Below are 20,671 nucleotides of genomic sequence, written 5' to 3' on the forward strand. Positions count from 1 at the left end.
GGCAATTATTTATGTTCTTCCTTCCTGTTTTATATGATGCTAAAATGCAATTGGTCTCATGGTCTCTCTCTCTCTCTGTAAGGAGATGCAAGACACTCCAGGATATAGTCTGAACTTGTGAGATTAGAAAGCTGTGTTTTGTCAGTGGCTTCAGCCCCGCCTTCGAGTGTGGCACTCGGTCGATGGGAGTGACACCAATTATTTATGTCACGTTCCCTCCGGAAGCAGAGGATGGAAACTCAACAAGAGAGGACCATCCATCAGACTTGTCCAATGGGGCTGTATATACCTATGACTCCAGCAAGCAAAGGCAGGGAATGAAGTCTCTTAGGACAGTTTCAAATAACCAGCCACACACTTACCTGTCAGAAAGAGACAGTAATTAAAAGTCCCTGAATATACACACAATTTAGTCTACATATATCCATATTAGACTAATAGATTGGACAGGTGATGTCATTTTGGGTGGTGTTAACTTGAGTAATTGGACTTGTCGTGGGATCCTAGGGCTCTGCCCCTGTTCAGCAAACCAGCCGGCCTGTTAAAAACAGCAAAGTCGGAGAGCAAAAACAAAATGCAGGTTGTTTCAGATGTCTCACTGGCTGGGAATTGACTCTTAACTAGGTGCTTGATGGATGAGGTGGGTCAGGTTATTAATAGTTTGCTGATTTTCACCTTCAATATTTTCAGGGGGTATTTTTTATTGTGTCATGAATGTCATAGTATGATCTATTGAAGGTTCAGGGACAAAGTCAGCTCCCTTGAAATAATTTCCCTGTTATTGAAAACTTCTGAAAGGCACCGTGACCAAAGCAACAGGGTTTCTGTTATGGAAGTAGACAGTTGATTTAATGAAGAGTAATTGAGTGGCAGGTGTCTGTCATAGAATATGCATTTCACTGGAAGACAAGTGAAAATAGTTATAGAGAGATTAGAGTACCATAGAGAGAGCAATGAAAGTCTATTTCACCATCAGCTCAGGCCAAAAGTATCTACAGGGAGTCATTCTTATAGTGCTAATGCTTGCTAATGACAAACTTAAATAACAATGACCCCATAATTCAATTATGCAACATCCCTCTGGAAGGATTCTAAGTACAGTACATCCCAGAGATTTGGGCCTTCTTTTAAAACCGGAACATTTTCTTTTTTTAGAACTAAACCTTTCTGCTTGGCAACTAACAATAAATAAATAAATAAACCTTTTAACCTTGAATATACAGTATTTATTTCAGGCAGGAAATAAGTACATTCAAGTAACAAGGAATTTATTGTATTTAAGTTAACCATTAAGCGCTTGACCAGCAGAAAAGAAACTGCAATGAAGGAACCACATTTGTATAATCTGCATCATTTGAAATTAGAGTTTTGTGTGAACAAAACACAGACAATACAGTCCAATAGATGTACAGTCCTTTATGTGGCAAAACATCTAAGGCATGGCTTAATGTGTGCACCTCAATCCTTATCATACACAATATGCTGTATATTGGTGATTTCTGGTGATGTCAATCATATACATCCGCATTCCGTGCATTTACTTTAAAAGTAAGCATTAGTGTACATATTCTGACTAAGTCAGTTTTAGCAGGGTTAACAAAAAAATGTTTTTAAAGGTGTGCTTTCCCACAAGCAACCTACAAGTAAATTAGATTCTTATACATTCATTCTCATAATCTCACAGTTTATGCCCCGTGATTTCCATTACATGTCACTATGATGTGTGATTCTTCATTTACACTGTGGAACATTTGTATATCAGTACATACATATACAGTATGATTCAGTAATACATAATTAACCAGTGTCAACAGTCCATCCAATGGCTAAGGCTTACAACTGAGTGAATTATATAAATAACTGCTATTAAATATGTTGTTCTGACATAAATATACTAAATTTCTAAACAGTTTTCCTTCCATCAAGTCAGAAGAGCTTAATGTGCTGTTCAAGTTTCAGCAGTTCCCTTTTTACAGTACCTGAGCAGTAATGCTGTGCTTTTGCATATATAATCTGCATATATAATGGAATCATAAGTGAATAATAAGTAAAGTGCATTATATGTTACTCTTTGGTAAATAAAATAAAGAATTAAAAGGGCTATTAAAAACGTATAATTATTATAAGGTCTAAGGATACTAGAGAAATAACCCCTCTGGAAAAATTTTTACAAGCTAAAGAGCATCTTTGGTTCTTTTCTTTTATGCTGAAGTAGAATCCTACCAGTTGGCTTTCAGATGATTTAAACCTTTTTTGCCTGTTCCTCCTGAACTTCCTCAAAGGAACCTGGCTGAGATTCCAGGGATGACTTTGTTATCTGCTTTTGCAAGGAATTTCCGGACGATTCCCAGTCACGGTCCTCTGAATCATCACTAGTCTCATTTGTCTGGTCATCATCACCTTCTGATGTGTCCTCTGTAATATCTGAGAGTTTGGCCTTCTCCTTTCCATTCTCTTCCACCTCTTCTTTCTCCACACAGGAACTCTCTTCTGCATCATCACTGCCGTCCTCTGGGATCTCTTCATCTTCAACCTCATGTTCATTATCCTCTTCCTTGCTCTTTGGTAGTCCAGCGGCTGAGAGTTTGAGGAAGTTCAGAGAGTGAATGAGCATCTTGAAGGTTTTATGTGCAGTTTTCCTCTGTGGCTTGGTCTCTGACTCAGAACTCAAATCTCTGACTTGGTTGTGTTCTTCTGTTTCTGAGTCTTCTACATCAGCATCGGCACCATCTTCAAATTCTGAATTGTGCGTTACCAAAATATTAAATGAAGCTGTCCCATTTGGTTTGTCATCTTTTGGTTTTGGCTGTAACAGAGGCTGTAAAGGTAGAGTGTTTCTATTATGCTCCCCTTCATCTGGCTCTGTGTCATCCTCAGCTTCATCACCAGCTTCAGCTGATTCACCAGTGTTGCCCACATAACCAGTTTTGCTTGCAATTACCTCCACATTATCGTCTTCTTTACCACTTTCTTCACCTTTATCGTCAACACTATCTAGAACAATGTCACCATTGTTCCTAAGGGGTGTTTCATCTTCAGTTACCTCAAGGTTAGTCAAGACATGACTCTCAGTGTCCTCAATGTTAGAAAGAACATTTTCCTCTGATGCCTCACAACTGACAGTTTCTATGTCTTCCTCATCGTTTGACTGACCCTTGTCCATCTCATGAACAGGAGTTTGCTCTGCCAACTCTACCACAGCATTCTTGTCTTCAACCGTGTTGCTATCTTCAACAGTAGCTTCCTTTTCAGAGATCTCAGTTTCATCTTCAGTGGTCTTCTCATTTGCTGTTTCTACTTCAGAAGTCTCATTTTCCTCAGCTGTCAAACCTCCTGCAGTTCCTGCATCATCTGTGTTGTCTTCATCTTCATCAGTTCCTCTTTCTTCAACCGATGTCCCCACTGCAGTATCCCTCTCTTCAACTGTCTCACTCTCTTCAGCATTCTGCTCATCTTCTGCTGGTTCATCATCATCTGTCTCACCCTCTCTTGCTTCAGCAGTTTGGCCATTTTTTGCCATTTCATCCGCAGCTGTTTTACTCTCTTTTGTGGTATCCTCCTCACCTGAATCACTCTCTCTTGCAGTTTCAGCTTGCCCGTCTTCTACAGATTCATTCTCAGCCATCTCATGCTCTTCTACAGTGTTATCAGCTGTATCACTCTTTTCTGCAGTTTCATCATCACCTATATTGCTCTCAGTTTCTCCTTCTATAGATGCATTTTCAGCTGATGCCTCAGCCTCCCCTGCAGTTTCATCTTCAGTTATTTCATCCTCTCCAACAGTTTCTGTTCCAGCAGTTTGTCCATCTTCTAAAGTTTTATCTTCAGTCATCTCACCTTCTTCTGCAGTTTTATCTTCATCAGTTTCTCCATTTTCAGCTGTCTCGTGCTCTTCTGTAGTGTTGTTGCTTATTGTCTCAACTTCTTCTCCAGTTTCATCTTCAGTTTGGCATTCTTCTACAGTTTCATTTTCAACTCTTTCATGCACTTCTGCAGTATCATCATTAATGGTCTCACCTTCTTCTCCAGTTTCATCTCCAGTAGTTTGTCCATCTTCTGCAGTTTCACTTTCAGCTGTCTCATGCGCTTCTGCAGTTTCTTCATTAACGGTCTCAACTTCTTCTCCAGTTTCATCTTCAGCAGTTTGTCCCTCTTCTGCAGTTTCACTTTCAGCTGTCTCCTCCACTTCCACAGTGTCTTTATTAACTGTCTCACCCTCTTCTCCAGTTTCATCTCCAGTATTTTGTCCATCTTCTGCAGTTTCACTTTCAGCTGTCTCATGCTCTTTTGCAGTTTCTTCATTAACTGTCTCACCTTCTTCTCCAGTTTCATCTCCAGCCATTTGTCCATCTTCTGCAGTTTCACTTTCAGCTGTCTCCTCCACTTCTGCAGTGTCTTCAATAACGGTCTCAACTTCTTCTCCAGTTTCATCTTCAGCAGCTTGCCCATCTTCTGCAGTTTCACTTTCAGCTGTTTCATGCTCCTCTGCAGTGTCTTCATTAACGTTCTCACCTTCTTCTCCAGTTTCATCTCCAGCCATTTGTCCATCTTCTGCAGTTTCACTTTCAGCTGTCTCATGCGCTTCTGCAGTTTCTTCATTAACGTTCTCACCTTCTTCTCCAGTTTCATCTCCAGCCATTTGTCCATCTTCTGCAGTTTCACTTTCAGCTGCTTCATGCTCTTCTGCAGTGTCTTCATTAACGTTCTCACCTTCTTCTCCAGTTTCATCTCCAGCCATTTGTCCATCTTCTGCAGTTTCACTTTCAGCTGTCTCATGCTCTTCTGCAGTTTCTTCATTAACGGTCTCACCTTCTTCTCCAGTTTCATCTCCAGCCATTTGTCCATCTTCTGCAGTTTCACTTTCAGCTGTCTCATGCTCTTCTGCAGTTTCTTCATTAACGGTCTCACCTTCTTCTCCAGTTTCATCTCCAGCCATTTGTCCATCTTCTGCAGTTTCACTTTCAGCTGTCTCATGCTCTTCTGCAGTTTCTTCATTAACGGTCTCAACTTCTTCTCCAGTTTCATCTCCAGCTATTTGTCCATCTTCTGCAGTTTCACTTTCAGCTGCTTCATGCTCTTCTGCATTGTCTTCAATAACGGTCTCACCTTCTTCTCCAGTTTCATCTTCAGCAGTTTTTCCCTCTTCTGCAGTTTTATTTTCAGATGTCTCATGTCCTTCTCCAATCTCATCTTTAATCGACTCACCTTTTTCTCCAGTTTCATATTCGGGAGATCGTCCATCTTCTAGAATTTCATTTTCAGCAATCTCATGTTCTTTTGCATTGTCATCATTAACAGTCTCACATTCTTCTCCAGTTACATCTTCAGAAGTTTGTCCATCTTCTGCAGTTTCATCTTCTGCTGCCTCACCATCTCTTAAAGTTTTATATTCAGCCATTTGTCCATCTGCTGTCTGACCCTCAGCTGTATCACCTTCTTCTGCAGTGTCACAACCAGGTATTTCATTCTCTCCAGCAGCTACTGCTTCAGCAGTGGTCTCACCCTCTTCAACAGATTCTGTTCCCGGGTTTTTCCCATCTTCAGCAGTTTCGTCATTGGCTGTCTTGTCCTGCTGTTCTGATTCTTCCTCAGTGTGTTCTTCAGATGCTTCCGCCTTTGCTGCTTCAGTTTGCATTATATCATCAGATTCACCAATGTCATAATTTGCCACAACTTCATCTAATTCATTCATCTTAAAACTGCTTGTGCTTTCTTTGACAGTCATTAATTCAGAATCAGTCTCAGGCTTTTCTTGCTCTTCATCTTGTGCAAATTCATCCACATCTTTCTTTAAATGTCTGGGTGTGTCTTCTTCTTCATCCTCCTCACATTCTTGTTTTTCATCTTCAATTTCTTGAGCACTGGAAGCAAGAATTTCTTTATCTGCCCCATCTTTCTCATCCTCCTCTTTGACAGCCTCAAGCCCTGCATTTTCTACTTCTATCTCACTTGCTTGTTCATTGGCAGTCTCCTCAATCTTTTCATTGTTTGGGGCCGATTTCTTCATCTGAAGAATTCTCCGTAAATCAAAGTCCATCATCATAGGGGCAGAATTAAGCATTTCCACAGGTAACACATGCTTGGATGCCATTTTCTTTTTCAAGCATGTGTCACAAGGACAATATTCATCATCACTTCGCTGATCGCTGAAATCGGTTCCTGTCATTGTGTAATCATCGTCACTTATAGCAGGTTGAGGATCAATTGATTGGTCGCGCATCACTTTCAGACGCCTTCGCCTTTGCTCTGTTTGAATGGTAGATTCACGTGACATTGTGTCTTTTGGTGGTCTTGGTTTTCCAGCTCTGCCTTGGATTTTCCTCAGCTCCCCGTCTATACTCGACTGTATCCGTCTGCGAACTTCATCTTGCAATTCGCATATCATTGCATCAAGTTGCTCGTTGTCATCCAGATTCCAACGGACTTTGAACTCAGCCATTGCGTTAACATAATGTGTCATAAATTGCTTTTCTAATTTGTTCAATAAATTCAGAACCCATATAGGATCTGGATCTTGAGAAAGCCTTTTTGATAGCTGACCTCTTTGTTGTTTTGGAGCACTGCCTGAACTTGTGTCCTCTTGTTGGTCTGATTCAGTGTCCTCTTTTTTGGGATTATTCCCAGAACTCTTGTTTGAGGAAAGAGGTGTTTCAATGAGTTCCCTTGGACTATCATTACTCCTGATTGTCTCTTCAGAGCTTGGGACATCATCTTTTAGCTTTCCTTCATCTGTGTCCTTTGTCTCTGGGGTTAACTGAGCTTGATTTGCTCTATCTGGAGTGGCTGAATCCTGTTTTGATCCTGGCGTTTCTGAAGCTTCCCCTTCTACTGTTTCATCAACTTCCTGTACCTTTGTTAGGGTTTCCAGGACTTCACATTCTGTGTTGATTTGTGCTTGGGTGCCATCATTGACACTACTTTTCCCTGAACCTGTTGAGCCACTGTTAACATCTACCCCTGAGGATGACCTGGCTTTGAATTCCTCATCCAGACACTTGTTTCTTTGCCCAGATGGTTTCTCACTGTCTTTTGGGTCACAAAGCCAAAGAGACTTAAGCATGCTCATGAGCTCCCGGTATTTTTCCTTTTTACCATCTTCAGCGCTAGGACCAAAGTCTAACAACTGAAGATTTGCCAAACAATCCAGAAGACCTTGCGCTGATGCACTGAGCTTACGTCCATATACAGAAGATACCTCTGGTAGGCTATTGCATCGGTCGAGTTTGGGGCTCAACAAGACTTTCATCACTAGAACCGAAGAATCAAACATCTTTGGTTCATCCCTTCTCTGATCACCCTCAGACAATGCAGGAGATTTTTTGTCAGTAGCCCCTTCTGTATTCGCCACCTTAGTATCTTCCATTTCATTTTGCGTTTCAATCTTGGTAACATCACTTGGCGGCAAACTTCCATGATCATTATCATCTCCTGATGGCAAATGTAATGTGCAAAGTGGCTCTATCGAATCATAATTGTCATGGAATTCGTCGCCCAAATCACACAAGGTGGTGTCTGATGGGATTTTCTTCAGCCATTCATTCACCACTTCAGTTGGAGAAGCATTTGGCAAGGAAGAAGGACTCAGCTCAGACATATCACCATCCATCTTGTGGCAAGAAGAGCCACTTCCAATTCTTTTTCTACATTTGCTACTTTTTTCACTTTTAATTTCACTGACATTTGTATCTGATCTACAAGACTGAGGTTTTTCTGCTGCTGCATTCAAATGGTCAATATATTCTTCTTTTGGTTTTGGAGCAGGAACGTTCTGTGATAACATGCTATCATTAGAGCTGCCAAGTAGAATAACAGGTTTTTTGGATTTTTTAGGAGACTTTGGTGGGTTAGGACTTAGCTGGTTTCCTGATGCAACAGAAGTCGCTGAATGACACTTGAGTGCATTGTCCTCAGTTTTCTGTGTTGACTTGGTTTTTAATTTATTGCTTTTTTCATTAACAACTGTAGCTTCAACATCATTCTTTTGACCATTTACTTTCAAACGAGAAGATGAACTGGATTTATTGCTCTTTGGTCTGTCAGTAATTTCTGCATCACTTCTTTCTTTAGTTTTAGATTTCTCAGAGTCTGTGATTGCTGAGGCACTTGAAGCATGTGAAATGGTTTCTATCTTTTGTTTAGAACTGCATTTTGAACAGACACTTTGAGATTTATGGGTAACATCTGGGCTTTCAGCTTTCTCTTGACCTGTGATTTCAGTGTGTACAGACACATTGGAAGCTTTGCTAGATGGACGAATACCCTGGGTTTGAGAGCTCTGCCGCATTGAACTGTTGGCTGATGGTTTGCTTACAGATAAAGTCGTTAGATACTTTATTTTGGAGGATGTATTACTTGCTACATCATCTCTTTCCTGAATTGTATCTGTAGGACATGTAGAGCCACAGTGAGAGCTTTTGGATTTCGATTTACCTGATACATTTGACTTGGCTGATGCAGAACTTTTAGGTCTTTCCTCTGTCGTCAGTGTGGCTTCATTTGTGATTTCTACTGGAGATTCTGATAAACACTGGTCCGATTTACCACATATTTCAGTAAGTGAAGAAGCAGAGTTAATTGAAACAACACCTCCATCTATTTCCTCAACATCATCAGCCTCATGATCTTCAACAATCCCAATAGAAACGGAGGTGCTTGTTGGTGTAAAAACGCTTTCATAGGCAGAACCAACTGAACTGACTTCGGACTTTGCTGACTTTTTAGACAGAGGACTTGTCGGTATCTCTTCATGGTCGAAGTTTTTTTCAGAAGATGCCACTGGACTTGATGGTTTGTTTATTGCACCACAAATACATTCATTTGAGTTCTCTGTTTGAGATACTTTTGAGTGATCAGACAACGGACTCTCATCTCTGTTTAATTCTGTATCTTCAGTGTTTGTGTGTGTACGGTCCTCACCCTCAGAAACTTTAGACTTCTTGGACCTAGTAGAAACATTTGATTTAACTGACAATCTGCTTGGTGAATGGCTTGCTTTTGTGTTCACACCTGCTTTAGACATTTTAGTTTGTGCAGATGCATTAGAGGCCACACTTGTTGATCTTCTGTCAGGCTCTTCAGCTTCTGAGAGGAGGAATTTTGCAGAAGCATTTGATTTAGTAGGCACAGCACTTGATTTAACAGTGGCATCAGATGTTATGGATGGATTTGACTTCACAGACAACGAGCTGGTTGTTCTGTCTACCATTTTACTTGCTGATTCATCTTCCTCTGTTGTTCTTTCTGAACATTTTGATTTCTCAGATGAACAAGATTTTGCAGACATTGCACTTGATGTTCGGACATCTCCAGTATCTGTGTTTCCAATTTCTTTAGGAGCTAATTCAGAAATATTTGACCTTTTAGATCTTGCAGATCTTGCAGATGTAACTGATGCTGTACTTGATGCTCTCTGCCCTACACTGCTAATTATTTCAGAATCTTCTGACTTCTTTGATCTAGCAGAAATTGAGGACAAAGCGCTTTCTGTTCTTGCTTCCTTTTCTATATTGACAGGGTAATTTGGATCAGATCTTCCAGAGGCATCAGATTTTAATGACCTAGAACTTGGTGCCCTCTCTACCTTTTCTTTATCTGGCTCATATATGATTATTCCAGAAACATTTGATGTTCTGGATCTTACAGAGGAACGTGATTTTGTAGATGCAGCACTGGGAGCCCTTTCTTGGATTTCACCGTCATTTGTAATTTCATTTTCATCATGTGTGACATCAGATATTACTGAAATTGAACTTGGAGGTCTCTCTATGTTCAGAACCTCTTCTTCAGCACCCATTCCTGAATGCTTTGACTTATTAGATCTTACTGAAATACTGGATTTAGTAATGCTTGGTGCTTTTACTTCACTTTCTTCATCATCGGGCTCTTCTGGTGGTATTTCTGAAACATTTGATGCTTTGGATTTTGCAGAGATACTAGTTTTGGTAGAAATATCAGATCTTGCTGACATAGCACTTGTTACTCTGTCTCCTTTCTCTTTATCATCAGCTTTGACATCTGTTGCAGAAGCTTTTGACTTTGCGGAAATGCTGGATTTTGCAGACAAAGCACTTGAAGCTCTCTCTTCTTGGTCTTTCACATCAACAATCTCATCAGTTAAAACATCTAACATTTTGGACTTATTGGATATTGCTGAAACACTTGATCTAGCTGACAATGCACTCTGAGCTCGTTCCTCTGTTTGGTATTCTCCTGCTTGAGGCAAAGCAGTTAGCACTTTTAAATTATTGGATTTCTTTGATCTTTCAGAAGCACTGGATTTAGATGACATGGCACTTAGTGGCCGTTCCTCTGCAACTTCAACTGCCTCACTTACAGTCACTCCTGACCGACTGGATTGTGCTGATAATGCACTCTGAGCCCGTTCTTCTGTTTGGCCCTGTGCTTTTAAAGGCTCTTCTGTGACCAATTCTGAGACCGCTGATTTCACAGATACATTTGATTTAGAGGACATTGCACTTGCAGATCTCAAATCATCTCCATCTCCAGCTACAACATCATCAGCCATATCAGATATTTTGGATTTATTGGATTTTGTTGACAATGCACTTGGTGCTCTTTTCTCTTTGTCTGGCGACTTCTCTGTGCCTATGCAGGGTTCTTCAGGTGCTGTGCTGCATTCATTTGATGCTTCAGAGATATGTAATGCTGCTGCAGATAATTGAGCATCATCTCCTGCCACCTCTGACATTTTGGACCCTTTAGATCTCACAGAAATATTTGATTTAGCTGATCTTGCACTTGATGGTCTTTTCTCCATTTGCTCTACATCGGACTGATTTGATTTCTTTGACAATGTGGACACTTCAGAATTAACAGACAAAGCACTGGAGGCCCTGTTTTCTATTTCCTCCTCTTCCATCTTAGACTTATTTGATTTTAAGGAAGCATTTGATTTGACTGACATAAAACTAGGAGCTTTTTCCTTAATTTCTTCTCCTGATTTTGGTGTTGTTTCAGATTTCCTTGATCTTGCAGATATAGTAGACTTTACAGAAATAGCACTTGATGCTCTTTCCTGAACATCCTCTTTTTCCTGTGCTTCATCTTGTTCTGCCTCAACATTTTTGGATGCTGTGGATCTTGTAGAGGTATTTGATTTTGAAGACACAGAGCTTGGCGATCTCTCCCCTGGTAGCTCTGTTTGAAGAGCTGCTTCAGCTTCAGGTGTGTTTAATTTCACTGAATTTAAAGAATCATCTCCTTGGAAAGATGCTGCTTCTGACATGTCAGACTTTGATTTATGCGAGACATTTGATTGAACAGAAATGCTTCTGGAGGCTCTGTCTTCATCTTCAAGTTCGCTCCGCTCAATTGACATTTTAGATCTTGCACAAATATTTGATTTTACCGAAATGGAGCTGGGAGCCCTCTCCACTGTTTGATCATCATTTGTCACCGCTTTGATTCCAGACTTGTTTGATGTTCCAGATTTAATACTTGAAGCTTTTTCTTCTATTCTTTCCTCTAATGCCCCATCAGACACAGAGTGTGGCTCTTCAGACTGACTAGATGTATCAGAAATATTAGATTTAGATGACACAGCGCTTACGGCCCTCTCCTCAACATTGTCTTGTAGCGGCTCAAAAAAGCCAACATCTGATACTTTTGACCTTATGGATATATTTGATTTAACAGACATTACACTTGATGTTCTTACTTCAGAGATTTGTTCCTCAGACACAATGTCTGAGATGTCGGTTATTCGTGATTTGTCAGATTTCTGAGATTTTACTGACATGGCACTGGGTGCTCTTCCATCCTTTTCAAGTACCTCTGAAACATTTGTTTTATTCGATTTTCCAGAGATATTGGATTTTATGGAGATAGCACTCGAGCATCGCTCCTCTGTTATTTCACTGTTTGCTCCAGTAAACTCAGCGTCATTTTCATTCTCACAAGAGGCTGAACACTCAGACAGTGACTTCACAGAAGTTTTTGATTTGGCTGACAGCGCACTTAGTGCCCTTTCGTCTTTTTCTTCCTCTTGCACATCAGTTCTGTGTTGAATGTCTTCAAATTGATCAGTTGATTCAGAATCCCCTGGAGATTCTAAGTCCTTTGTGACCAAATATTTGAGTCTGGATGATGCTTTATGTGCCGCTGATGCTTCAGACCTGCCCTCTTCATCATCTACTTCTGGACTGACCAACTTTCTGGATCTTTTAGACTGTCCTAAAGATGAAGCTTTGCTTGGTGGTCTTGGTGACAAATGTGACGGAGATGCAGGAGATTTACAGGATGTAGTAGAACATGGGTTTGGTTCTGCATCTTTGCTCTCCTCGTCTTCCTGTTGGCCATGAGATGTTCCCGAGGTACTCAGAGGAAGGTCAACATCTTCATCATCTTGATCTTCCTTCAGTAATGCTAAAATTTGAGAAGAAGAACTCACAACAGATACAGGCCTCTCCTCTTCCTCAACTGGCTGAGTAATCTGAACACTTAATTGATCTTTAGGGAGGTTAGAAGATATGACATCAGGTCTGTTCTCTTCATTTTCAGATACATGAGCGTTCTCAGGCTTGTCTTCTACAACACTTGTGCTCTTTGTTTTAGGCGACATTGAGCGTACTTCACTTCGACTGCGGCAATGGTTGATGGTACATTGTTCGACTGTGGAGTCACCCTGCTGCCCAAAGGTCCGTTGAATGCAAGTTGCCTTTTCTACTACATGCTCTGTGTACTCCTCACTGGACATTGTGCGTATGCTGTCAGTAGATGCCATTTTGCATACTATTCTCCGCGAGGACGCACTTGAGCTTGAAGATCTGATGCGTCTTACTGATCCTTGATCAGGAGGAACAGGATTCTTCCAGATATCATATCTCTGACAGTGAGCACAGCAGTGCTGGCAATGTGGCTCCTCAAAGTGTCGCTGGTAACGTTTGGTGCTGTATGCCTCATCTGCTTCACCAGCAGCGAGAGAATCGGCTTCTGAGCAGCTCTCAGCACTTCCATGCGAGAGGGAACGAGCATCATCATGGACAATATGGGATTCGTTAAAAGTGCTCTTTGCCTTCTTCACTTCCGTGGACCAGTGCAATGTCTCGTTGTGTAATAGTCGAAAGCGCACTTTCATCTCCATTGACAGGCTTCCGTCTTTGTTGACCAGAACTCGCTTTTCAATGTCATCATCCATCGTATTTTCACATTGATGAGGACAAGCACCTCTGTGCCCTGGTGGTAAAGAGTTAAGTCCATTGGGAAACAACTTTTCAGATGAGATGGACAGTCTTGCTGATCTGTTGCTTGAATCACACCTTGGATGGATGGCGCTTCTCTTAGTTTCAAGTCCAAAGTTGACTAGAAGTAAGAAAGTAAACAAAGTAAATAACTTTTACAATACATATACAAAATAATCAAATAATTGTATAGATTTTTTTCTTGTTTTCTATTAAATAAGCATCCTGTTTAAGCTGTATAAGAAATCAAGTCTTGGTATAAATGTAAAGTTTATTTTTCTTATTCCAATGGCAAATACTTTTTTATGTTTTAAGCATAAGTTTAAGCTTATTTCGTAAAACAAATAAATAAATACTTTTATAAAATAAAATAAAATTTGAACACATGGGTTAGAATTTTCAAATTTTAGCTTCAAGCTAATTTATGTTGTTTTGAGGATTTTTAGTTAATTTTTTTACTGTAAAGTAAGAACTTTTTTGCAGTGTGACCTACCATTTTTCCTGGTCCCCTTTTCATCACTGCAGACACTAGAGCGTTGCTTTGTGTTCAGCTTTGGAAGTTTGTCGTAGGAGTTCTTCCTGAAGTTGTCCAACAGGAGTGGGTGGAAAGGCTCACGTCCCACACAAACTAAAATGCTCGGGCAATGCAGCAGACTTTGCACACTGTCAATCTGAAAAACATGCAAATCATTTGCTACTTTACATAGACTGTGCTGCTGGTTGATTACAATATGACAGAATCGAATCGATTAAGATCAGCAATATCTGGCTGAAATTATATCAGCAGGGATTATTACAACTGCCAAGTTCTGATGAGGAAATGTGTTATAATGGATTAAAGCCATATCAATTAAAGTTTAATGGCCATGGGAAGTCAACCCATCTGGTGTATACATTTTCCCACACTAATTTTTAATCATGAAAACAGTGATCTGAAAATGTGTGTGATCCATTATGCAGGGTGTTTTAGGTACATGCGTCAGTACTCATGGGTCAGCATAAACAAGAAGTGGACAAACAAATAGTGCACAAATACACAAGCCATGTTAAGCCTAAAATGTGTTTTAATGTCACTGCTGATGAGGACTGTATGATTTTTGATTAACATTGATCTTTAAAAACAAGATATTTAAAGTGTACATTAAGTATACTTGCAGTAGTTCCAGTTTAGCTTAATTAGATACAGTCTACTTTAGTTGGACTACTTCCGCACATTTAAAGCAGACTTTAATAGTTTAGTATACTAAAACCACAATTGCAGGACATTTGAAGAAAATAAATATGTGAATGTATTGTATAATTAGTATGAAATCAATGCATTTCAAATGCAGTTTTCACTAGGTTAATGAAGAAATAACTGTCTTCTTTAAGGCTTTTTGTGAAAGAAAAAAGCTAAGAAACATGAGTAGTATGTCTGAAAAACATTTTTAATTGTAGTAATCTAACAACATCTAATGCAGAATCAAGTTCCAGACTCATGAAAGCATAATATACTGTATATATAGGGAGTACAAAACACATCAACATGACATAGCCCTCTTTAACACAATACTAACCTTGTGTTAAATCTGCATGCTCTGCAGTTTTATATTTTCAAAACGTGTCAGGTTTGCAGTGGGTTTGATTGAAAATAATTAACTGGAACTGTAGAGGATGCGAGTATCTCAAACTGTATGTTTTCATGGCATTGACCTGCTTCTGCTGGTTCAAAATAGCTCTGATTTGAGCAAGATTAATAGTTATTCTCTGGATGCTGGTGCATCACTGCTGTGCAACAATATCAGTAAAGGAATATCCTGATCCATATCCATATCTACTGTAACAAGAACAGCAAGAAACATTTATTCAAAGATATTTAAAAAGAGTGTATTGAAGATGAGAATGCTATGGTCAAAAGCATGAAATCTTAAATGGTACACACACAAAATAGTATAAAAGTAAATAAGTAACTCAGTTATAAAAAAAATAATGTTACAAACAGCCTGTACACAGAATTAACATGTGTTTATCACTTGACTAAGATGGTTGTTTAGATTTGTACTGTATTTGTGGCATAAATAAATGTCACTCTTTTTTGTAAGGATATTAAGATATTTATTTAAATATAATATATTTAAGTGTAAGTGTGTGTGTATTTTATTTATATGGTTTTAGTATATCGTCAATCCATCATTGGACCTCACTATGCTAATCAATGACATAATATTTTTTAATGAATATATATATATATTCTTTACAACAAGTAATGGCCGTTGGTTCATTAATAATGGAACATAATTTCCAAATGACTTCGTATTAAGTGGGAAATCAGTCACCGTTTTGTGATTTGTTAATACATTTATTTTGACTGACACATTAAAAAGAATTGCTTCACAACTGCTTTTTCCAAACTGTCATTACTAGAGACTACATTTTAAATCAAATTTACATTAAACTGTCAAACTTTTTGTGACCATTTTATATGCAGTCCAGAGCCCTGAAAACTACCAGTATACTCAAATCTCTTTCCCAGCAACCGAAGCACAAAACTTTATGTCTTCTAAGACACACGAGGGTCATGCAGGATTTTGTTCTTGTTCTCTTACATGTTCAACTTTCAGCCAGTGACAAATAAACCTTAACACTAGTGCTGGTCGAGCTATTTCTGGCATTGTCTCTTTGCCATTCGTAATGTTATCCATGTATCAGTCAGGCCCCTGTGGAGGGGTGTGTGCAACTTTACAGCATGTTTTCTATGGGAAGTACAGGCCTGTGGCAGTGCTAATAGGATGTGCTTGCTCTAGACCCACAGAGGACCAGCAGCGCTGACCAGAGTCAGCAATGACTAGCGAGTCCAGCTCTGATGGATAGGAAATTCCTGGAACGACTCCAGACATTCTGTGGACTCCAAGCCAAGAAGTGTTCCCCTTTTAAAGGGACAGCTAGCGCTTTCTCTGTGTACAGTGTGATGCCACCATTAGCCCCGTAGCACACTGCGCCGTGCCCATTGCGTGCAAACACTTCGAGACGTGTCTTGATTTTGTGGAACAGCCTCTGGTTGCCCCTTGGGGATGTATAAACTCCTAGCCTCTCACCTTTTATCAGGGCTGCCATAGCTCTGTCCCAGAGGGGCTATTTCTTACACTGCCCGAGCCACTCTGTCCATTGCTTATCTACCCAAACCACCTGCAGACTGTAATTCTTTATTTTTTCCTCTTCCGTGGTCTGTGGCATTTGCCCTTAAGCGCTAGTGGGAGTGATAGTAACTAAAATGAACTTTACGCTGACTGATCTGCTCAACTAATCTTGTTCTCAGCATTATGAGCGCTTCATAAATCAAACAACTCAATTTGTGGCGACCGTCACTTTGTTTGCTTGACTGAAATAACTAATGTACAAAAATCTAATTAAAGAGTTCAAGTTTAGTGGTTCCACAGCTTTGGGACTTTCCAGCTGTTAGACGTGGAGTCACTAACAAATACCTAGCTTCCTGTAAACACGTGTTTTTAACTAAAGTGAGAGCTGTGAAGGAACAACAGATCTGCTAGCCTAACTTCTCCAAAGCCTGTTGATTATTTGTATCAGAGCCTCCGGTTTCAGCCACTAGAGGCCTCTGTGTCCTTAAAACATTTGGTGCTCCTGCACAACAGCATTCTTACATAGTTTGGGTCAGTTAATATACATGTAAATAGCTACATTTTATAACACTTATAATGTTAGACACAACCAGATAGACACAAATAAGCAAACCTAAAGACTGACTGACAATATTTAGTGTGGAAAGGGGCTTCATGGCCTTTTTTTCTTTTTTTTTTTCTTTTTCTGATGCTGCTCAAGAAACATTATTGTCAAACACTATTATGTTGACATAAAAAATAGTTGAACTGCTTTATATATATATATCTTTACTGACACTTTTGCTCCATTTAACGCACTCTTGCGTAACACAATAATAGTGTTAATTTTGTAATAATTTCTTACAGACCCCAAACATTTGGACGTTAGAGTGTATTTTCAGAAGAGACTCACCTTGTGGCCTTCCAGTGTGTAGAGCTTCCTGATGAGACACTGCATGAGTTCAGAGACCTCGTCCATGAAGAGCGCCAGACTGCGCAGGCTCCTGCGGCGCAGCACGATGCTCCTCCGCACAGACGGGTCACTGTTTTTCACAAGCACAATCTTCCTGGAGTGCCTGTGAGGATGGTGATGGTGGTGATCTTCAACGTGCCCAGGAGCTTCCTCAGGTCGACTGGGCCTCCTGACTGTATACTGCTGAGAGTGTGGATGTGTCTGGAAATGATACCATGGGTTTGAGTAAGCTCCTGTGGCCTCTGAGGCCATCGCCTTGGCCTGCTGGTGATCAGCACAGAGATAGCATCCATGAGCCTCCAGCGGCTCCAGTCTGGTCGAACCGGATGAGCCTCTGAAGGACGCTGAGGAGCTGTGTCCATGGGGGAAAGGGGGCTTGAGAGATGGGTCGTCTGTGATGGTGTCAAAGCATTGAAAGCTTTGCTTGTGAGAGGCCATTTTAATTTCATCCAGTGGCCTGTAGTTGATGTCAGTTGACTATGGGTTTAATCAGATGATAAAGGGACCACATGAGAACATAGCAGGGCTATACTCTCTGGCCTAGCAGATCACACTCATTCATCCTCTCCTTCCATTCTGTAAAAGACAAAAGCATAAAACATATGCGCAGGTTAATATCACTAACAGTGCATTAAGTAATTCACTGTCAAGCCCATTAGGTTGTCAAGCCCAGTGAACATTAGAACAATGATGCAAATTGGATAGAATTGCAACTGAAATGGTTTGGCCTATGAAACAAATAATATTCAAGTATGAACTATGTAAGAATGTGGGCTGTATCTGGAATTTAAAATATAATTCAAACCTGGAACTAAAACAGTTTTTCAGATTCAAGAATAAAGTAAAAGTATACTAAAATGCTAGGATCTAAACTGAATAAGAAATTTGAGATTCTGCACTATTTCTAGGTGATTTAATTAATAACTATACATATTTCAGATGTTCTCACTTCCACTGGTGCTCTTTGGATAACATGATTTTAACACAAGTGCTAGTGCTTATGTCTTTAAAGTAAATAATTAAGAAATTCTTGAATTCATGTTGATTTCATTCAGCTTTATTACTCGTTTTAAGAATAAAGGTATCAAATAAAATATCTAAAACAACATAGAAAAGAAAAATATTTCCATAAAAATGCTTTATAAAATTGCAAAATTCCAATATTTTTACTACAAATCTGAGACGTGGATCACATTTTATGCTTAGATTTTATGCACACTTGCAAATTGTGCATGTTGCATACTTTCTCAAATGAAACAAACACAAGAGCGTTGATCATAAGAAGTCATTTTTTTTACCTCTTTTTAAGAGAATATTTCTTGTGTTAAGACAATCCTGATAAACTTGAGAATGAACTATTAAGCTTAAACAAGAGGATAAACTCATAAGCATAAAAAGACTGAATGCTTTTAACTCGATCCTGTTCTTAACAGGGTTTAAAATTCTCTGCTAAGTGAGCCAAACACAATATTGGAACATTTGCACTGTCATGAAAAGAAGAGTTTTTGGATTACTAATTGATACTTTATTTTTAAATTTGTACCTGAGCCCACTTTTCCTTCCAGAATCTCATTAAAGTCTTTTCTCAATCACTTCCATGCACAATCAAGCTTCTTTACATAAGACACAGTACCTTTAGAACTGAAATGGGCACAGAGTCAAAGTGCTTTATGCCCATTGCAACTATTAAAACTTAAAGTATCTGCAGTGTTGATGTCAGAACAAACCTTTGAAAAAAAAAAACAGATTTAACACGTGACTTTAAACAGGTACATCTGCAGGAATCCCACTGGCACATCATGACAGCACATTTGTGCCTGGCACACGCTACAGCTGAGGGAGCATTACTGAGTTCAAGACACAGGAACGATGGACAGATATCAGAGACTAAGCAGGGATAAAAAGAGCAGACTTCGCCTAAATTAGACTAAAGAGCTTATCTACAAGTGCAGGGAGAAAGTGGAAGCAACATGTGACAGGATGAAGCTGCAGTGGAAGCCTATTGCTATTTTTGATTCAAGTACAAATGTGAAAATTCAATATTACCAAGTCATGTGATTTAAGAAAGCAAAGTTATGAAAGTCAGAAACAGAAAGACTTAATTTGTTCAAAGAAAGGGTAGAACTCTAAATCAGTGAAATCTAACACAAAACCATTAATATATATTCTGATATTCTTATATTATGATCCAAATATAAAAAAAATTAAACAAACTGGGGGAAAAAAATCACTATTTTAGAATCATGAAAGATCATGTGACACTGAAAACTGGAATAATGGAAGATGAAAATTCCACTTTGCCATCACAGGGAAAAATTACATTTGGGAATTAGAATAAATGCAGCCTCGGTGGGCATAAGTCAAATATATATAAAAATTTTCAAATATATATACAAGAAAATCAACATTCAAGGGTAGCTGAATCAATATAGGTTATCAGAAACTAGGACACAATAGGAAAAATTATACAATTATAATTATACAATTATACAATGAACAAAATGCTCTATGATCATAAGGTCATAATTGCAGGATAGCAAAGAATTCATTTGAAGTATCACTGACGTAATTCAGATTACAAAATGTGGAACTAGGAAAGCTGAATCTGGCAATCTGCATCCTTTTTTCTGAAAAAAAAAAAAAGATGTTCTAATAAATTACCCAGAGGGCTGTTCCAATATCTGCTTTTGATGAGAACATTTGAAGAAAACAGAATGTAAACAAATAATATAAATCATATGATATCAATTATGTTACCCAAAACAAGTAAATTCTTGTGATACAGAGGATCTGTAAGCTCAAAACAGCATATGAAAAAGATGTTAAACAAACCTAAGCTAAGGACGTTTTAAACATCATGAATATCCACAGAACTTTGTGAATGCAGGCAGAATTTTTGAACTCTGACTGGCACAATGCGTTAAATGCAACCCAGATATCTGCAATGATGTTTCTCATTATACTCTAGTATTATTGCATGCACCTCTGTTGATATCTTTGTAATCACATAATTCAGATCTACTTAATACCTAGACCATCAAAAAGATCAGCTGAAGCACAAAAACTGGAGAGAATTGTTACTTTTACCACAGAAATATTCTAAACCAATGAGGTTTAGCCGAGGTCTACATCTAAAAGCACCAGGATATTGTCCAATGTAAACCTAAAATGTCCTTTACAAAGGACTGCAAAAAACTCACCATGATAAGAACCATGATCTCAATGTTGAGAAAACCAAGAGCTCAGAAAAGCATCTTCTGAGTTTCCACACAATGAGAGTTGAGAAGGAGCAGAAGCTGCTATGAACTGCCAGCTGAAAAGCACTTGTCCCACTGGGGGCCTACCTGCTAATCGGTCCTCGGGAAGCTAAGGATAGAACATAAAGCCTTCTTAATCACTCTGAG

The 20,671-nt window shown here is 39.2% G+C and overlaps 2 protein-coding genes across 3 annotated transcripts; both read right to left on the reverse strand.

The window, feature by feature from the left end:
- Nucleotides 1–1,203: 1,203 nt before the first annotated feature.
- On the reverse strand, nt 1,204–13,271 carry rp1l1b (rp1 like 1b). 2 transcript variants are annotated; one of them, XM_052585816.1, is made up of 2 exons: nt 4,909–13,271; nt 1,204–4,512 (listed from the first exon to the last, which is right to left on the reverse strand). In XM_052585816.1, exons 1-2 carry the CDS (start codon nt 13,154–13,156, stop codon nt 2,243–2,245), a joined length of 10,518 nt encoding a protein of 3,505 aa, XP_052441776.1. In that variant the 5' UTR covers nt 13,157–13,271; the 3' UTR covers nt 1,204–2,242. The 2 variants fall into 2 exon arrangements, with proteins under 2 accessions (XP_052441776.1, XP_052441775.1); XM_052585815.1 differs by having other exon boundaries at nt 1,204–13,271.
- Nucleotides 13,272–15,931: 2,660 nt separating this feature from the next.
- On the reverse strand, nt 15,932–17,805 carry LOC127983530 (retinitis pigmentosa 1-like 1 protein). Its single transcript, XM_052585720.1, has 2 exons — nt 17,208–17,805; nt 15,932–16,105 (listed from the first exon to the last, which is right to left on the reverse strand). The coding sequence occupies exons 1-2, from the start codon at nt 17,703–17,705 to the stop codon at nt 15,932–15,934; spliced, it is 672 nt and encodes a 223-aa protein (XP_052441680.1). The 5' UTR covers nt 17,706–17,805.
- Nucleotides 17,806–20,671: the final 2,866 nt, after the last annotated feature.

This window comes from Carassius gibelio, chromosome B20 (genome assembly GCF_023724105.1).
Source record: "Carassius gibelio isolate Cgi1373 ecotype wild population from Czech Republic chromosome B20, carGib1.2-hapl.c, whole genome shotgun sequence".
In the NCBI taxonomy this organism is placed as follows: Eukaryota; Metazoa; Chordata; class Actinopteri; order Cypriniformes; family Cyprinidae; genus Carassius; species Carassius gibelio.

Excerpts from the sequence above, each read along its gene's own strand:
- LOC127983530 (XM_052585720.1), bottom strand. The coding sequence starts at position 17,705 with ATGGCCTCTCACAAGCAAAGCTTTCAATGCTTTGACACCATCACAGAC. Across the intron at positions 16,106-17,207 it reads ACACACTGGAAGGCCACAAG|GGGAACACTTCTTGGCTTGG; the intron begins GTGAGTCTCTTC and ends TCCCTTTAAAAG.
- rp1l1b (XM_052585815.1), bottom strand. The coding sequence starts at position 13,156 with ATGGATGATGACATTGAAAAGCGAGTTCTGGTCAACAAAGACGGAAGC.